The sequence below is a fragment of the Labrus bergylta genome, chromosome 22 (genome assembly GCF_963930695.1).
Source record: "Labrus bergylta chromosome 22, fLabBer1.1, whole genome shotgun sequence".
In the NCBI taxonomy this organism is placed as follows: Eukaryota; Metazoa; Chordata; class Actinopteri; order Labriformes; family Labridae; genus Labrus; species Labrus bergylta.
In genome coordinates, this window is record NC_089216.1 from 9916564 (window position 1) to 9935080 (window position 18517).

Below are 18517 nucleotides of genomic sequence, written 5' to 3' on the forward strand. Positions count from 1 at the left end.
GCATGGGCTATTACAAATGCAAAGATGTGAGATCTTAATTTTGAATGACTGTGCATTAATTAAGCATGTACTGTTACCTTTTTGAGCAAGTTTGAAAAGAAAAACAACAATATGTGGCTCTTGACGCATACATGACTTGACATTTTTCTATGTGTAGGTGATTTGATCTGATTTGTGTTCTCTCTGATGAAGCTGCACATTGATATCCCCATGTCCTTTTACAGAGCTCAACAGAACACAGTTGTTGCCCTTTGTTTTTCACAAAAGGAGCACTCTGTCACATAAAAATTGATCTTGACAAGATAAATATCTCCTGGTTATGCACTGAATTTTCCTTTACGAAGCAGTGACATGAATGGAATCAAAGAAGAATAATGTGTTTGAGAGAGCCAGGATAAAGTCCTACATTATACCTTCATTTTTGATTTCAGTGTTTTTTTTTTTTAAACTGTTCCCAATAATAGCTTTCTCTTTACTTAAAAATCCTCTCTAAAAAATACTGAAAGACTACAGGGACATTCTGGACATTTGATTGAATAAACTTGACAGGCAGTGTGCCTTATGTAAAAGGATGTAGGATATCGAAGGACAGAAAAGTCAGTTCAGGGATGCAAACATGTAAGATATGTGGATGTGTTTGACATGGCTAAGCAAAAGGACAACATAAGGTCAGAGTCAGGGTAGAGCTTTTCTCTCTTGTGGAATAGGTAGTGGTACGATTCAAGGGGTTGTGGTTGATGGGACTCTGGCCCAGGCCCCAGGGCCTCTCTAAAACTGAACATACATGCAGTGACATGTAGCAGATAGTCAAAGCTCCCCACTCCTACGCTTGACTGATGAGCGCTGACAGCTCGAGGTCTCACTGCCACTAGGGGTTTTCAGACCAAAAGACTGTTCTGATTCAGTGTTAGGGTGCACTACTGCAAGTGTTTGCTAGTTTGACATGTGTTTGTTAGTGTGTGTTTGTGTGTGCAGGGGGAGATGGATGCGTCTGATTAACTACCAGTCAATGCATTTGTCTTTGTGAGGGATGGTGGGCGTCTTCATTTGACTGTGGTTTTGGTTGCTGTTTGCTTGGATTTACTCGTCTGAGATTAAGAGCGTGTGTACTGAGAGTCTGAGATCAGTGTGCCTCGCTTTAAGTTAAACTCTGGCATTTAGTGTCTGCATTTAGATTTGTTAATTAAAGTTTTTTTGTGTTGTAGAGTCATGGTGCCATGATTGTTAAATATTGTCCAACGTAAATGTTCAGTTTTTATACATGAATGTTGAATACACACATATTGCATTTAAACACATTATTTGCACTTTAATATTGAATGTATGCTCATTGCTGAAATAGTTCAATTCCTTTGCTTTGTTTTATCTTTTAGAATTTATTAGCATGTTATAATTTAATTTCCTCACCTTTTGTAGAGAAGAATAGCAATGACAATGCATATGATGAAGACGACTGCAAGCACAGGGCCCACCACCCAGATTAGGCCTTCCTCTTCGTCGATGATTGGCTGGGGGTCGATGTCGGCTGACACAACTGGGTCTGAGTAGGGGCTTGTGGCATACAAGATCTGAGCCAAGGAAAATAGAGTAATTGATTATTGTATTTACTCAAATCTGCATACAACATTATGCCTTTTCTTATTAGACTAGATTAGATTCTTGTTCTATACCTCTTTTTTTGACCTTTAAAATGTTATCTGTTTATCTTTTTTTTTTGGAAGATATTTTCTTTCTTATGTTTCACTTTTTTCCATGTCAAGTAACAACTACAACCTGAACCTGAATGCTTAAGGATTCTGTAAATGCAGACTAATCCTAGCAGCTGAAGACATTCACAACACTATACTGCAATACTTCAATTAATGTAGGCCCTACCGAAGAGCATATCTTAAAATTCTCCGACAGCGACGGCATGACCAACAATCCAAATTGAAAGCCAATTCAAAGTTTTGCCGTGCAATTTCTGCAAAGCTGCAGTTCAGCCAATCAAAATGATCTTCAATATCTCTTCTATACAGGAGCCTTGATTGAACTATTTCACATTCTAAGTGGAGATAAAAAAAAAAGAAGGTCTTATGGGAGGAAAATATATGCTTCAGTGGGCAAATTAGAGATTTCCCTCCGTCCGTCATTATCGTTTTTTTTGCTCTACCTGAACTCGGGGTTAGCGGAGAGAGTGCGAGGCAGCACTATAGACCCTGCAGCTCATCAAATCCATCATCACGCCTGCAGCTGCCTAATCATGCCGCTTTCTAGTCTGCCATCCAGACAGACATATGCACACATACACATGAGCTGCAGCGGGGGAGATAAGGTGGACCGCACGTACGACGCAATTAAAGAGGAGCTGCGTTATCGAGGTTTTTGTGCGATCAGCGAAGGTCTTAAGGGGTTTCTCTCCCTAAAGCAGCAAGGGTCAACTTCCCGGGGCCAGCTGCAGCTTTAAGTTTTCAAGTCAAAGCCTAGAAAGGGCTCAGAGAAAACATCTCACGAGAACTAAACCACGACCCTCCACAATGCAGTTGATTTAAGCAACTCTGTCTATTGACATGTACTCTTTATAGCACAAAGAACATGAGATCAGTGGTGCGGGATAACCCAAAGGCAAGAACCTTCATGTATTAATCTAAACATGACTAATATACAAATAAAAATTAGATAACACGCACACAGTATATCAGACTTACATTTTCAGACATCTCCAGAACCGCAAGCACAAAGAAAATGTACTCTTGGCCATTTTGCAGTTGCTTGTTTTCAAAGTCGCCGTAGATCTTGCCGTCTCCCAGGGTGAACTCTTTGGGCAAGTCTTTGTAGTAAGCAGCAATGTAGGCTTTGGGTTCTGCCTGCCTCAGGAAGCGAAGGCCTCTGCTTGTTCGGTTTATCTCCTTAAGCAGCTACAGTGAGGAGAAAGAAGCAGACAGTTGATAACACACAGGGACACACATGAATACACATTTACACAAACCAAATCTGTCTATCTCGATTCCTTTTTGATTGCTGAGCCGAAAATGCTGATTGCAAGAAGCAGAACATTTCAGAAAGATCAATGACTTGTTTCATTTGTTGTTGTTTTTTTAATGAAAGCTCGTGAAATAAGAAGATTGTGTGCATTTTGAGCAGACAAAACATTTGAGGATTATCCAACAGTGCCCAACAGTAAAACAGAGACTGAGTTAATTTACGTCTTGGAGCTCAATTATTATTTCTGTTGATACAATCAAACATTATTATTTGAGATGACCAGATGGAGACTGAAGTGGATTCTGGGGAGAATATTTGATAGATTGGGTTGTTTTTCACATAATTTGTTCATAAATATGAACGCAGTGTATGAAAAGTTAGGATATATTAAGTTTTATGCCTACTAATGACTTTATATTTACTAAGACTACATCCTAAAAAGATAATATTGACGGGGATTTCTCAAAAGATGAACACAATATTTTTCCGTAGGTTAAGGTATGGAATTATATCATACAGATCTTCTCCAGCTAGCCCTGCTAAATTGTATTACAGTAAAAAAAAAAAACATGTTTGACCTCAAAACCATAAATGATAATATTGCTCATAGACTCTTATCTAATGTGACCTTCATACAAACATGTACCATCTGACCTTAAACTTCCAGTGCAAAGCGCTGATTGTAATTATGGTAATCAAGCTTGGTTAGTAGTTAGGTGGCCTGATATCATATCTCTAAGTAGTGTGCACTGATGAGTATGTGTGTGCTGTGTGCGCCTGTCATTCACATTAGAGTGTGTGCGTTCGCATGTGTGCTCTGTTTTGGCTGCGGGGCTGTTGGTGCAGCCCGATAATGTCTTCAATCATCTCTGCTGTCAACACGGCTAAATCTCGCTGCCCTTGGGAAAAGTTGTGAAAAGGTGAGTGCCAGTATTGACAAACAAATAAATTCTGACAGAGGGGCGACATTTGGGCAATCGGTCAAGGCTGCAGACATGGGCCTGTAGGCTTGGGCTGTAAAGCCAATGCCAGATGAGACATGGTTTGTTTTATTTTGGCCACCTAAACATGAGATGTGTTGGGAAGTTTATACAGGAGAAATAAATACTTCAAAACTCAAACTATCATGATAATCCTTTCTAGGCTTGTTGCCTAATTTGGAAAGATATAGTCTAGCCAGAATTTCAAACGTTTGTGTCCTTTTAGGGGAATACCCTTTTGTGAACTACATTTGGACGCATCTCTGTGACAAAGCTCATCGTTAATGCTGCACTTAATGTTCACCCATTAACTTAATGCATGACAATCTATCTAAATAAATACCTAAAATGTAAAAACAGTGTCATAGTGATAAAACTTTCTCATGCATTTAATCACACCTGCAATGAAACAATATCACAGAATAACTGAATTATCTCAATGGGCTAAATATAAAAGTTGTCAAGTGTTTAGTGGATAGTCATAGGAGCCTCGCTTTGCTTGGAATGAGAAGAGACATCAAGGCCTGATGCATCTCTTCAGGTAATTACCACAGACACAAAGAGGAAGAGGAGGAGGTGGGGATGGGGGTTGAGTTTGCAGTGTACTTGATGGCTACTTCATGTTCTCATTTCCATATGAACAGTGCTCTCTGCAGCTATTTGCGTCAATCAGTGAGACTCATCTCCTGTTCTTCCTGCCCTCTTAACTGCCTCAACTTATTTTTCTACTTTTGAGAAAAGTGAGTTATGTGCACACAGTTACCTATGCTATGTTTAAGAGAAACTGCAATATCGAAATAATAGAAAACTAGCTCCCTGTGTCATTTTAAGAAGCTCATTCTTTGAACCTACCTCCTCCAAATTCATCTCGTCGGGATTGTCCCAGGGTTTGAAGAACTTGCCAGTGCGCTGCTTCTTCAGAGGCACTACCACAATGTAATATCCCCTGAAAATAAAATGTAAAGTGCGATAAATTACCATACTAGATAAGGTCAACGATCAAAGCCACTTTAAAAAAAGACAGCGTAACCAATTTTATTTGCAAGTACATGGTCACTGTTTCTGTGACAAAAACAATCCCTGTGATGAAGAAACAAATGAGCTCAGACAATCTCAACTAGTGTTCGGAAGGGTCGTCTGCTTCCCAGAAACTAAGACGCATAATCATGCCATTTGAAAGTTATTCATTTCTACAACATGATTAGGGTTATTTTCCCCTCTTTTTGCTGTTGAATTCAATCATGCTCAGAGAGGTTAAGCAATACAGTTTCACCTCACTTGTGGCCCCCCATGGGCTAATTAGGAGACCTTTGTGAATGCAGAAGAGATACAGAATTAGAGGGATTTTCATCCTTATATCAGAGTGGCAAGAGACATAACGGCCTTTGCCAGAGTGTTCTGGGCTTCCTGGTTGGCCACTGTACTAGCTAGTGTTAGCCAGGAAGGCAGTGTGGCAGGCTAATGGGAACCTAATTAGCTTAAGCTCTGGCATGGGAGACAGTGGGCCAAGTGCATCCAGCAAGATCAGAAAACCCAAGATGGGTTTGAAGCTTCAGTGTACAATCGGATGTGCTCCTTGGCCCTCTGACAACACTGGGCTTTGTTGACAAGCTGTAAGAGATTTTACAGGGCTTAGAGGAGTGTGCTTAAATGAGTAGAGCTGCTTTACTATGTAATGACTGAGGTAAAGTGGATATTACACTGAAAAGTAGTGATGAATATAAAAGGCTATTTTGGAAGAAGTATCCCTGGCAAGGTCAGCCATCAAGTCAACTTGTTTATTTCCATTCACAATGCATCAGTTGGAAATAGAGGACAGTAATGTAGACATCAGCAACAGACAGAGAGAGTTCCACTGCATTATACTAATGTCTTTACAAGACGCACGTCTTAAAAAAAAGAGCCATTTAAGTCAAATCATATTATGCTGGATGCAAGTTGGCAAGAACAAGCAGGGTGGCACTTGAATCTGGAAAATCAGTCAACTGAGAGATGGAACTTCGGGTCAGTGCTTCATCTCTGGGGTAATTTTGAGGCAGGGTTTAGTGTGTTTACATTTACACCATGCTGTTAGTCACATACTTATGTATTTTGATATAACTGAGAAAGTGCTTTTGGTTGATAATTGTTTGAACATTTTTGACCCTTACTTAAAGGTGTCAATTTCTTGTCGATGCAATTCGAAATCTCCTTTAGTTTGTGTCCACTCACCTCACTCTCTCAGAAGTCTCCACTGATGGTAGCTCTACAGTCACCATACCGTCTGAGTTGGTCTTCCCAATGAGGTATGGTTTGGTTCGGAGAATATCTGGGGCCGTCATGGTGGACACACGATGTTGCAGCCCTCCAGCGCTGTTGCCACGATTTGTGAGGAGGAAGGAGTACTGTGTCTCTGGCTGAAGACCCGTGATCAGCTTCTGCGTTAACTTCCCATCCACCTCCACGCTCTGCCCATTATCGTAAAGGATCTGCATGCAAATGAGTTGATGTTTCAGACATTGATGCCTTTGTTGTGGATGTTGTCTGAATTTATTTTTGTGTCATAGCAATGCATCTGAACATTTTAGATTTATCTAGTTAGTGCTCACAGTGAAAGGTTGGGCCGGATTGTAGGTGTCTGGGATTTCCCAGGTCAGCAACACTGATGTCTTCATAGCAGCTCTCACATGAAAATTTTTTGCAAACACTGCTAAAAGAAAGGGGGAGCAATTGATTTAGACACTAAACATCCTTTTTTTTTTGCCTGACTACCCCAATGGTCCCAAGCCAGTGCTTACCTGAGAAATTCTCCTTCAAAACCAGGCTGAAATCAATACTACACTGAACTCAACACTGTCCTCTTACCTTCTTACCAACACCAACTCTTAAATTAATGGCTGACCTTTGCTCGACTGACAAGACACAAATAAACAAAAATACTTACACCATATGAGTTTCTTAAATGTTTGATAAGTTAAGGGGGACTAGGGATAGGACACAATATTAATGGCATAGTCCTTCGTCAACTTCTGACATTTGAGGCTTTAGAGGAAGCTGCTGTGGTTGGAAATTGCTTCGCTTGGAAAAGTTGCTTAGAAGGGAAAGGGCTAAAAAGGTTTAGGGACTGGTCCTACCTTGATCCAAAGGCTGTGTCCTGAATTGGACACTTGGGCTATAGGGACCAGAGCCCTTGCTGGTGAAGGCACACATTTTAATATCATAAGTGGTATCTGCTTTAAGGCCGTCCAGGATGACTGTCGATTCCGGGGCGGTGATGAAGAGTTCTGAGGGACTACGTGGGCTGTTGATGTCCTTATACTGCAGAGCATATTTCACTATTTGGCCATTTCGTTCTGCCAGCAAAACAGGCTGCCAGCTAACTTGAATGGTTGAGGTTGTGGCACCCTCAGCTGTGATGATCTGAGGGTAACCGCTTGGGACATCCTCATTCGTGGTGACTTCTTTAACCGTCTCTTCGCCAAAGCCCACCTTGTTGCGTGCAGAAAGGCGGAAAGTGTATGAGGCTCCCTTATGGATCTCTTTGGTAGTGTAGTGGTTCTCTCGTTCAGGGAACTCAATAACTGTCAGTGGATCCACATCTTTGCGGCCAAAACGGAGGCGATAGCCTTGCAGGGGACCATGGGTTAGTGCTGGGGGATGCCACTGGAGGAGAGCTGTGCCCATGTTGGTGGTACTAACCATTAGCCGGGGTTTTTCAGGAACTATGACATCACCAATGAAGAAAGAGATAACTTGTTATGAAGAGAGAGAACCACATTTTCATTGAGTCATATACGTATTGAATCTACTGTCTACAGAGATGAAAAAAAGGTTATTTTAAGTGTCCATTTTTATCATTACTTTCACACTCTACATTTTCCATAACTTTTACATGCATCCAGCATTTTGCCTCCAGCACAAGAACCATTGCACTTAATGAGAAAGCAATTAACTGCATTCAAACTTTACAATGTAACTGACATGAATGCTTGCCCGGTGCCTTTTTCCTTGATGGCTTCGGTTCTTTACAGAGCAGAAATGCACTTCAATATTAAAATATAATACATCAACTGAGAGAAACATGAGATTTGTCAGTTGGTCGTAACCAGTATCTATCTCCAAAATGTGGTTCCGGATATCTAGGACAATATGCCAGTCAATACATTATATGACACCATATCCAAAAACCCAAACAGATCAATTGATTTCATTTGTTATGTTGTGATCAAAATGAACAACTACAGTGTGGTAGTAGCAGAGAGTGTTAATCAAAATCAGTTCAATGTAAGCAATCTGTTTCCACCAATAGCATGTATAGGTATTAACTGCACTTGTATAAAAGGGAAAGCTGCCAATACTCTAGTCGATGTATCAATATTATTATCCAAAACAGAAAAAAGAAAGGAAACATTTCTATGTCATCGATGACTGTTGCATTACCTGCGCCAGTGGTGGTGATCAGTTTGGGCTTGCTACGTGCACCGTCACCTTTTGTCGTATAGGCTGCCACAGTAACTGAATATGTGGTCTCAGCCTGAAGCTCTGTGATGATCATTTCCTGTAAAGATGCAGGACTTTAGTTGCAGGACACTCGCAGCGTGAAATGCAGATGTAAGCACACAGAGAAGTAAAAGTAAGATGTGATGTCTGATCAACATAATCATCACAAAGCGCACAACAAACACATTCTCTCAGGATATAACTAAAGATAAGGCATGCGTCTGTTAAAAAAGGGGATGTGCTCAGCAAAAGTAAGTTAGTAAAGACTTTTACATTTCAAAGGTAAACTAAAGATAAATTATGTTTAGCTTGGCTTTCTCTTAAAATATTACCCAAGGATTCCATCTGAAGTTTTAATGGTAAGCATCTTAAGTTAATATAGTCCCTATGTATACACAAAGTTTTGAACCCCTAAATGCAGAAAAGCCACATGCCATTCATGCAGAGGATGACAGCAGCGGAAAACAAGATTGTCATTTTGACACGTAAAACTACTCACATGTTCAGTTGAATCATCATATTCCCACTGATTATGATATGAGAATATGGAGAGAAACAAGAGAAGAAATAAGGCTGAGTAGAGACAATAATCACTTGTGAGAAAATATACACACAGTTCGTCTGCCACCACAGAGCAATTTATTTTATCATAGATATACTGATAGAAAAAATAGCAATGAGCAGATTAATGCCTTCTTTACCATTTCAGTAGACTTTTTTTTATAAAATCTATCTTAAAATTAGCTTTCCAATTCCAAAAAAAAATACTTTTCTGTAATGCATGTAAATGTTAGACAGAGAAAGCAATACTAAATGTCTTAGAGAGGAGGTGTCTGGCTGAGTAGTTTTACCTGAGCATCATCAATCAGTATGTCCTTGATGACTGGCTGTCCTGTGGGCTCCCCATTAACCATCCTGACATAGTGCACCTGGTACCCTCGGATCTGACCGTGCTGCTTGGTTGGCATCGGTGAACGCCAGATCACTTTAATAGATGAGGAGTTGACAGCCTCCACCTCAACTTTACGAGGTGGCCCACTAGGAACTGGAGGAACACCATGGGATAGAAGAAAAAAGGTCAAATTATAGAGGACCCCTTCACCCTCAGTTTTAAAATCTTGCCCAAAAGCCGTAGTGCAAAATACTGCAGTGACCAAAAAAAAATCACAAAAGTGCAGTGAACTGCAACAACCACTGCATGACATCAATATTTCAACAATGGTAAGGGGAAAAAAAACAACAGCAAAAAAAGGTCTGACGACTGACCTATCTTGAAACATTAAAAATGGGTAGAGTGGATTTGTCTTTTAAAACATGGAATAAAAATGTGTTTTGTCAAAATAGAAAAGTGGAGCCAAAGGGCGGGCTTCAAGTGTTTCAGAAGCTTGAAGCACAACAAGAATTTTGGCTATGGAGTCAGGAAAAATGAGTAAAAAATGATTATTTTATATGAGCGAGGAAAAATTGTCAAAAATGGCCTTCAAAAAAATCAAAATCTTCCATCGTTTGGTTTTCCAACTGTCCAGAACTTGCCCTTTGTCAAGTTCCTTAAAATGTGAGTTTTATAATAATGCTGCTGTTCAAAAATATTGCAGAATATATTTCAAAATGTTTAAAAATGACAGTTGGGACTGGAAGTTGGAGGCCTGTAAATGAAAAATGCCATACCATTTGTTGAAATTGAGCAGCGTAGGGTAAAAACCAGAAAAGGGTGCTTTAGCAAAGTGAGTCAGGCAAAAAAGTCCAAAAATGGGGATAAAAAGAGCAAGTGGCGACAGTCGTATTAGAGGCAGGCAGAGGGGAAGAGAAGTAGAAGGAATTGAAGATATAAGCGAGGTTGTTAGTATTTGACGGGGCAGGTTAAGAGAGGTGTTCTGATTTTGCAGCTGGGGCTTTGTTTTAGCGATCACATACCATCCTCATCTGTGCGGATGAGTTGTGGAAGGCTTTCCGGTCCAGCTCCGACATCTGTATGAGCAGTGACTGTCACACTGTACTCTGTCCATTTTTCCAAGTTTTCCAAAAGGTACTGGGAGCTTTCTGGAGGAATGCCAGGGATTTGACGAGCTGTAGTATCCTCCCCTTCTGTCGCAGCGTATTGGACGGTGTATTGGGTTATGATCCCGTTTTGTAAATCCATCAGGGGTGGCCTCCAACTTACCAGGATGTTGGTGGAGCTGGGGCTATAGCACTTGACTTCCTGAGGTGGGCCCGAGGGTTCTGGTGGGTGGGTTGGATTTGGTGCAGGTGCAGGTGCAGGGTTTGTTTGTTTGGTCAGGCCGTTTATTTAGTTGATTTTTTGTTTTAAAGGAGTTTCAGTTTTGTTTTGATCAGGGTGATGATGGTAAAATTGACCAAACAAAAGGGAAAAAAAGGGAAATAAAATGACACAAAATGAGGATAACACAGGGACTTGTGAGTAAAATAAAAAATATAATGAATCAATAAAACATCACAAATAAAGACAAACCAAAATGCAAAGACCAACAAAAAGGTGTACACGCGGATGATGAATGGAAGGTGTTGACTGGGAAAAAGGACAGCTTAAACATATGGGACCTACCTTTGTCATAAAAAAATAAATTATATAAAAACAAAGGGAAATAAAAATCACATTTCCTAATATATTGTTTCTTAGAATCTTAAATCCTTAAACAAAAACCTAAAATCCTTTCAAATAACTAAAGAAATAATTCAAGATAAACCATTCCAAAATGATTGTAGGAACAACTTTGATAAATTTGGCAAGCAGTTACCATCAATCCAAAACATAAAGGTTGATGCTTCAACTAGTTTAAAATAGAAAAATGTTGTATTTGTCACCAACCTTTCCGAAGCCTGTTGGTTTGTGGTAAAAGCCTGATTGTACAACAGAGAACTTCCCAAGGAGACATGACTGATTTGTTTATTTCTGATAACATTGGCATGCACTTCATCATTTACCTCAGAACATACATATACTGAGTGTATTTACCCACCTGATTTCTGCCCTGGTCTTTTAGAGACCTCAGATTTATTTTCGATGCCCAAAGTCAAACACAATAGTATTTTTTTCCAATTGTGGGGAATTTACATACAAGTCACCTGATTTAGTTTTACGTCTTCAATGTACAAAATCCATATTTTCTTGGACCAATTTCATAAATCTGAGGTCTTATTGGTGGAAATTTCCCTAACTAAAGAGACAATACTTTCTTTGAGCTTTCTATGATATGGTAACGTAACTGCTTTATTGATTCTGATTTGATTTGAGTATAAACCTCAATATATAAAATGGGAAAATCCCTCTCATGTCCAGAGAGGCGAGTCTTGTTTCTCTACATAGAAAGCTCAGTCTCAAAAATCTTCTATACTTGAATTTTGGGCTGACATGAAATGTCAAGAGACAAGGCTTCCTAAAAGGCCCTTTACTCATGAAAAAACTGTTGGGTATCTGAGATGTGGGCACTGATATAAATATTTCAAGATTTATTATTCGTTTCAGTCCAGACTGTTTTTGCACAACAAAGGTGGAGAGAGGTAGTTTTTATAACCTTGTCTCCTGACTTCACAGGAAAGCCTGTGTACGCTGTCCATGCAACCTTTTCAAAATGAATACTGCATGGGCAGGTAGACTTTCTAACACTTTTTACTCTTTCAAATGTTTACATCTTTTCAAATGCATGAAAAAGAAAAAACGATGGGCTTCATCTGTGCGCAGGAGCTTCTTGACAATTTTGTCACTTTTTTGTTTTCGCAGCACACATAACTTTAGAATGCATTTGAAAATGTGTTACTTCCCAAATAGAGTAAACTCAGTCAGATAAAGAAGAAGACCTACGTGTCTGTGGAGTTTCTGCAGAAATCTCATTGGTGTAAGCTCCAACTCCATGTTTACTACGGGCAGCCAGCCGGAAAGTATAAGTGGTGAAGGGCTTCAGCTCTTTCAACAAGTATGTTGTTGTCGGCTCGAAGCTGATCCGTCTCTGTGAGAAACAAAATCAAATAATTAAAAAAAAACAATAAAAACAACAGGAAGTTCAGCAAGTATTCTGCCCTTTCTGATGATGAAAATAAAATTGAGGGTATCATAGTTTACTATGAGAACGGAAAACATGTTGCCTGTCTTTATGAATGACTGACACTCAATTTAGCACACTTTAAAGTGATTGACAAATTACATTGCAAGCTCCATTTATTTTAGGCTCTTTGTTTGCAATATCTGTCAGATCAAAATCTCAAAGGTATAACAACAAAAATGGTTTTCAACCTTATCCAGTAAGGACATGTCATCCTTGATAGTCTACACAAAGTTGAGTCTGCAGAAAGGTAATTACTCAGTCATAGGCCTGTATTTTTTAGTTCTATGTTTTATGGTGCAACTTCACAACTTAGTTTCAAACAGCACACCGTGCCTTAAAAAGTAGACCAACTTCATCCTCGACACTTGCAAGAATGGTTCAGGTCAGGAAACAATTACCTCCTCTTTGTCGTCCCTCTTCCTGTACATAAGTTCATATCCTGTGATTTGATTTTCCTGTCCAGTCTGAGCTGGGGCAATCCACGAGAGCAAAATACTTGTTTCTGATTTGGCCTCTCCTTTGAAGTCGGTTGGTTGGGAAGGAACTGCAATTGAAATGAAGACATCGATTAATAATTGTCTCTATCCTGCACAAACAATAATCACTAAAGTAATACTTTCACAGATGACACTTTGAGGTAGAAATGATTGCTCTCGGAGCCACATTGTATTTCAGGAGACGCTGTTTGTTGTAGCCAAATCCATGATGAAAGGAATGGCATTTTGATTTCTTCTTTGTCGATAAGTTTGCTCGTAAAACACTTTCCACTTTTCGGTTGACAGCCTGAAGATGTTTGTGTTTACAGCTCTAGTTTACAACTCTGACTCACTGATGAGGATTGGTAACAAAAAAAGATGGCCTTATAAAACATTTGTGTCTCTTTGTCTAATTGTGGCGTATGAATATTTGTTTAAGTTGGAAGTTGTTCTTCAAGGATTCTCTATAAAGAAGATCACACCAAGGCTCACCTCCTGTCTTAGCGATGATTTGAAGGTCTGCAGAAAGCGGTCCATCACCTACTGAGGTGTAGGCCAGAACCTTGATGTAATAGGTCTTATTGGGGATCAAGCCTTGGATGGTGACAAAGTTTGACCCCCGAACAATCTGCTTCTCCCAGAGGTTGACATGCTGAGTGGAGTCCATGGTGTAGTAGACTCTGTAGCCCATGATCTGCCCATTAGCCTCCTCTGGTTCGTCCCAGTGGATGACAGCTGTTGTGGTGCTCATCATGTGGCCTCTGACCTGCCTTGGCGCCGTGCTTGGGGCCTGCTCTGCTGTTTTGGCCTCGATGCTCTCGCTGGGTGGCCCTCGCCCGATGTTGTTTACCGCCACTACTCGAAATTCGTAGTCTGAATACGGGCTGAGGCCTCCTACACTGTACCTCGTGGTGGCCACGCCGTCTATCTCCTTGTACAGGTCCTCTGAGTATTTGGACTTGTGTTGGATGATGTAGTAGGACACTGGTTCAGGATTTCCAGAGTCCCAAGTGAGTGTTATGCTGGTGGCTGTTCGCTCTGTCACCACAGGAGTGCCAGGAGCTTTGGGCAATGCTGCAATAACAATTATTACATGAATATATTAAACAGAAATACAATTGGAGTAAACATTGAAAGTTTAACCTCTGTAGAATCATTATTGCACATTACAGGCCTCAGAGACTTCATTTTAATTAGCAAATGGTTGAAATATATTGATTACATTAATTTACCAGCTCATTGCACTTGATAATGATGATATACAGTAAATCTGAAGTCACAAGGGGGCTTTCTGTAGGTGGGTGGATAGTCTTAATGTTATTCCACTTTTCTAGTTCACAATCGTAAAAACAAGAAAGTTTTATGAATTAATGCCTGAGATTAAGGCTCGCACAGCCTCTGTTCAGCAGCTGAGTGTGCTGTTGTCGTTAATCTCCGATCTCCCAGTGTTTATCACTTTAATAATTTAACAGGTAAATTTATTGCTTTAATTCCCTGCATCGTGGCACATGGCAAAAGATTTCAGGGCAATATATTGTCTTTATATGCCATCTGAAGTGTGCTTCTGGGGGAGCTCGCTGCCAGACTGCTATATTGTGACTAATATCTCTGTTATGTCTAGGAAAAACAAAGCCAAGGGTGTGTGTGTACGTGAGTCTGTCCCTTGTGTGCATGCGAACACGGCGACACAAATCTAGGATCTCTCTCTGGTACGCTGCAGTGTAGATATGATTACACTCAGATAAGTACCATGCCTACAGAGGACACCAAACAATACTCACAACGTTTCACACCCCCTCCTGCTCCCTACCTCTTACTAACAGAAATTGCGAGCTTGTGGCTTTGTAGCTCTCCAGCTGAGAGATAAGCACTTCACTATATTCTCAATCTGGCATCTAATGCACATAGGCTGGTGTCAGGGCTTGTCTAAAGCTTAAAGGAATCCACCACCCATTTATGGGGGTAAATATCTTTCTTTTTAACAGTACCAGTTGTCTCTTCTTGGATATTTACTTCTAACATTCTCACTCTCCAAAACTGCACACAAGTTTATAAATCAATGCAGACATGAAAATCGTGTCATAAGTAAGCTATTTTAATTTATTTGTAAAGAATAACAATCAGCTTTACCTTTCACTGTTATCTGGGCTACAGCTTCGATCACCCCCAGGGTCGACATGGCCACGCAGGTGTAGTTGGCTGACTGCCGGACGTCTGTGAGCTCCAAGACGTTCCGTCCAATGGGCATGTCGTCCTCTGGCGTGAGGTCCTCAGCACCCAGCATCCACTTGACATATGGCATGGGCGAGCCCACTGCCACGCATGTGATATTGACACTGCCGCCCGGCATGATCTCATTGTCTGTAGGTGGAATGGAGAATCGCGGTGGCACTCGGCGTACTGGAAAAAACAAAACATGGTGTTAAAAAAAACAAGCAGAAAATGAATTTTGCCAGAAGAAAAAATGACTGGTGGTTCAACATTAAATAAAGAAATAGCATCATTTTAAAGGTTTAATAATTTCATGAAATGAACTATGTTTAGAACAAACTTTTAAACACATTTGATCCATGACTTCAAATGGTGGAGGGGTTCACAACAACATGAGAGACATGCACAAAATAGTTTGCTAAATATATATACAGAACTTCACAAAGTGCCGGACAGCTGATAGCACTCCTCAGTTGTTGCGTAGAAACAACTTTTAGGCTTCATACTTCCAGCTGATGTGAGATAATGGGCCGTTTCACATTGTCACATCACAAAATCAAAAAAAACAAAAACATTGACTCTCTGGAGAAATCGCAAAAAAATGTGGGGTGTTTATCTTCCGTGCTTTCAGGCTCAGTTCAAAATAAAAACTAGGGCCGTCAAATGTTATGCACTCACACTTTGGATCAAGGTGTATCCTTATATCATTGTTTTACCCATTGGCGAATCAGAAATGCATTCACAAGGTTAAGCTAACTCTTACAGTACAATTTATTCACAGTCATGCTTGATAAGCCTGCATGGTTTGTGCTAGTCTTCATTTCATCTATAAAAGCTTTTCGTCTCTAAAATGTCAAAATGCAAAAGACATTTTTGAGTATATCAGTGAAGTTCCACATTATTTGTTTTACTGAAATAATGAGAGGTCTTTGGCTTTTCACAAATGGACCAAATAGAATTGCACTTCAGCACTACCATGTCTGGACCCACTACTAAAATACAAAGCTGTGGATCAACATTTGTGCTAAAATAATCTGTGACTCCTGAGTTGCTTTCACTTATGGCAATGTTAATAATAATTTATATAATTTGACAGCTCTAGTGGATACTTAAGACACTATAACCAAGCACAAAAGATACAATTACCCCCAAAAAGTTACACCTTTAAGTCAACTTAAATTTGTAACATGATAAACATAGATGGCTGTGAATCCCTTTGAAAGGGAGCAGGAATCGGCCATGCTTATTTGGGAGTCAAAGGGACGTGGGCTACAGTGACAAAGTAAAGTAGTAATAGGTTTGGAGGTAAGCCGTGGTGTTACACAGGGGGTGAGTTTAACAGTGTAACAGCACTTAAAATGTGGCTTGGACAAAGTAAGGGAGAAATAAGAAACAGTTAGGGGGAAAAGCAACATTGAAGATAAATGAAAGGCCCCAACAAGATGCAAGACGGTGTGGTAACCATGAGGATTTCTGGTGAGGATTACAGTAGATTAAAATATTAGTATGATACAAAAACTGTGGATAAGTAAGGGCAATAGTGAAAAAGACAGACTTTGTTATAAAAGAACTAGGATTGAAATTAATTACAAGTCAATGTCACTGCTCATGTTAATCATCAAAAATAAACGCTTTTAAAAATTGGTATAGCTGTTTATATTTTAGTCTATACCTGTGCCTGTAAGATGGTTATTTGTGCAGGTATATTCTCTGTTTGACTGCACAGTATGCACATGCTTCCTGCAGCCTGCTCCTAATTCACAAAGCTGGTTCTGTTATGCAGACTGCAGCCCTCCAGAGAGGCAAACGAGGGGAACTGCTTGCATTATTAAATACAGCGTTTCTCTCACTCAATATTTAATTAATATCCAATTGGATCATGCTCCCCACAGACATAATATTATCCTGCTCATTTGAATATCATTACATTTGTCAAGTCTTGTGGATAACGCTCTAAATACATCATTCTTTCATAACTTCCTGTGCAGAAACATCGGCGTCAGAGGAAGTGTATAATCTCTGAGGGAGAGGTTTGTTTTAACAGCTTGGCGCTTTGACTTTAGGGCCAATTACAACAAAAGAATGGATTTTTCTTTAACATATTTTTATCTTTGGAAAACTTCAATTGGCAAGAGCACCCAAGGGAAATGTTATGTGTAGTGATGCTTAAATGGCTGTGTGGAAAGGGAGGTTCAGAAAAAGTCTATGGAGAACCGTAGTACAGGGACCAAGAAATCAAGGATAGTTTTTTATCTCTTGGTACAACTTGTCAACTTTCTTTTATTTATTTTAATTCTTAAATTGAAATTATTTGATTATTCATATTTCAACTGTGTTTTCTGAGTCATTCAGAGAACCAAGCAGTAACACTGACAGGTTTCACTTTGGGGCGTAGCAAAGGGGATGATAAGGCATTAAGATTTGACCATGCAAATAGACCCTCAGGCAGATGCAAATATTATCCTCCACCACCCCACCTCAAAGATGCAAACATGCACCACCTGTTGGACAGTCAAGCACTTGGACAAAGGGGCATTCTCAATGAGAACATGAACATTTAATGTGAGACAATTATATGTATACATATAAAAAAAACGTGGAAAATTAAATGAATTTCTGATTTGTGTTGTGTTCAAAAAGTAAAAACCCACCAACCTTCTCGTAGCTCTGAGGGATGTAGGGAAATTGATGCAGAACAAAATAATATAAGGAAAGGAGAAGATAAAGGGAAACACAGAGAGTAAAAAGGTATTTTTTTAGGTGTAAAAATGCTACTTAAACAATTCGAAGGACCTTCTGTCTCAACGGTTCAGGGAGCCTCTTGTATCTCCCTGACACCCACAGTCCAGGACAAAAGTCTGGCCAGTTTAAGCTTAATCATTGAAGTTAAGAAAGAATATTTACTTTTACCCTAATTCTACACAAGCCATATGGTGAGCTTAAAATGACAAATTTACATAAATAATTAATTCAATTTTATTATATGCTGAGTTAAATGCCACATTGGAAATCAATGCTTCATGATGATTACAAAAGCTAATGAAAGGACAGAGGCTCATTGTAAAATAAATATATTTATAAAATCAAGTGATAAAAGGAGCCTATCTGCAAGATCAAAATATATATTTAGTGATAAAATGTATAATGTATGAATCACAATAACGTAATGTTGGTTTTGTTCTTAAACAATTGCTGCTGTGTGAAAGTTAAAGTCAAAAGTATTAACAATATTTATATCAGCACAAAACACATGGGCCAAAATAATTAAGAATTTAAAATGAATTAGTGTAGCAATTAAAATTATACAATTATTTATTTTAACATGGATAAGATTAATTGAAATTAA

The 18517-nt window shown here is 39.4% G+C and overlaps 1 protein-coding gene across 32 annotated transcripts in view; it reads right to left on the bottom strand.

Moving 5' to 3' along the window:
- Nucleotides 1-18517, bottom strand: part of LOC109994240 (protein tyrosine phosphatase receptor type D) — a 354409-nt gene that overhangs the window by 24644 nt on the left and 311248 nt on the right. For 6 of the 32 annotated variants that reach the window (XM_065950652.1, XM_065950655.1, XM_065950651.1 and 3 more), the window contains 15 exons: nt 17827-17838; nt 15091-15360; nt 13453-14034; nt 12883-13028; nt 12244-12388; nt 10338-10643; nt 9275-9468; nt 8923-8949; nt 8364-8481; nt 7058-7645; nt 6533-6633; nt 6156-6412; nt 4797-4890; nt 2688-2897; nt 1408-1568 (listed from right to left, as the gene is read on the bottom strand). In XM_065950652.1, the coding sequence (XP_065806724.1) occupies nt 1408-1568; nt 2688-2897; nt 4797-4890; nt 6156-6412; nt 6533-6633; nt 7058-7645; nt 8364-8481; nt 8923-8949; nt 9275-9468; nt 10338-10643; nt 12244-12388; nt 12883-13028; nt 13453-14034; nt 15091-15360; nt 17827-17838 (3211 nt within the window). The remainder of the gene's footprint in view (nt 1-1407; nt 1569-2687; nt 2898-4796; nt 4891-6155; nt 6413-6532; nt 6634-7057; nt 7646-8363; nt 8482-8922; nt 8950-9274; nt 9469-10337; nt 10644-12243; nt 12389-12882; nt 13029-13452; nt 14035-15090; nt 15361-17826; nt 17839-18517) is intronic. The other 26 variants (XM_065950670.1, XM_065950674.1, XM_065950669.1 and 23 more) reach the window with 8 other exon arrangements.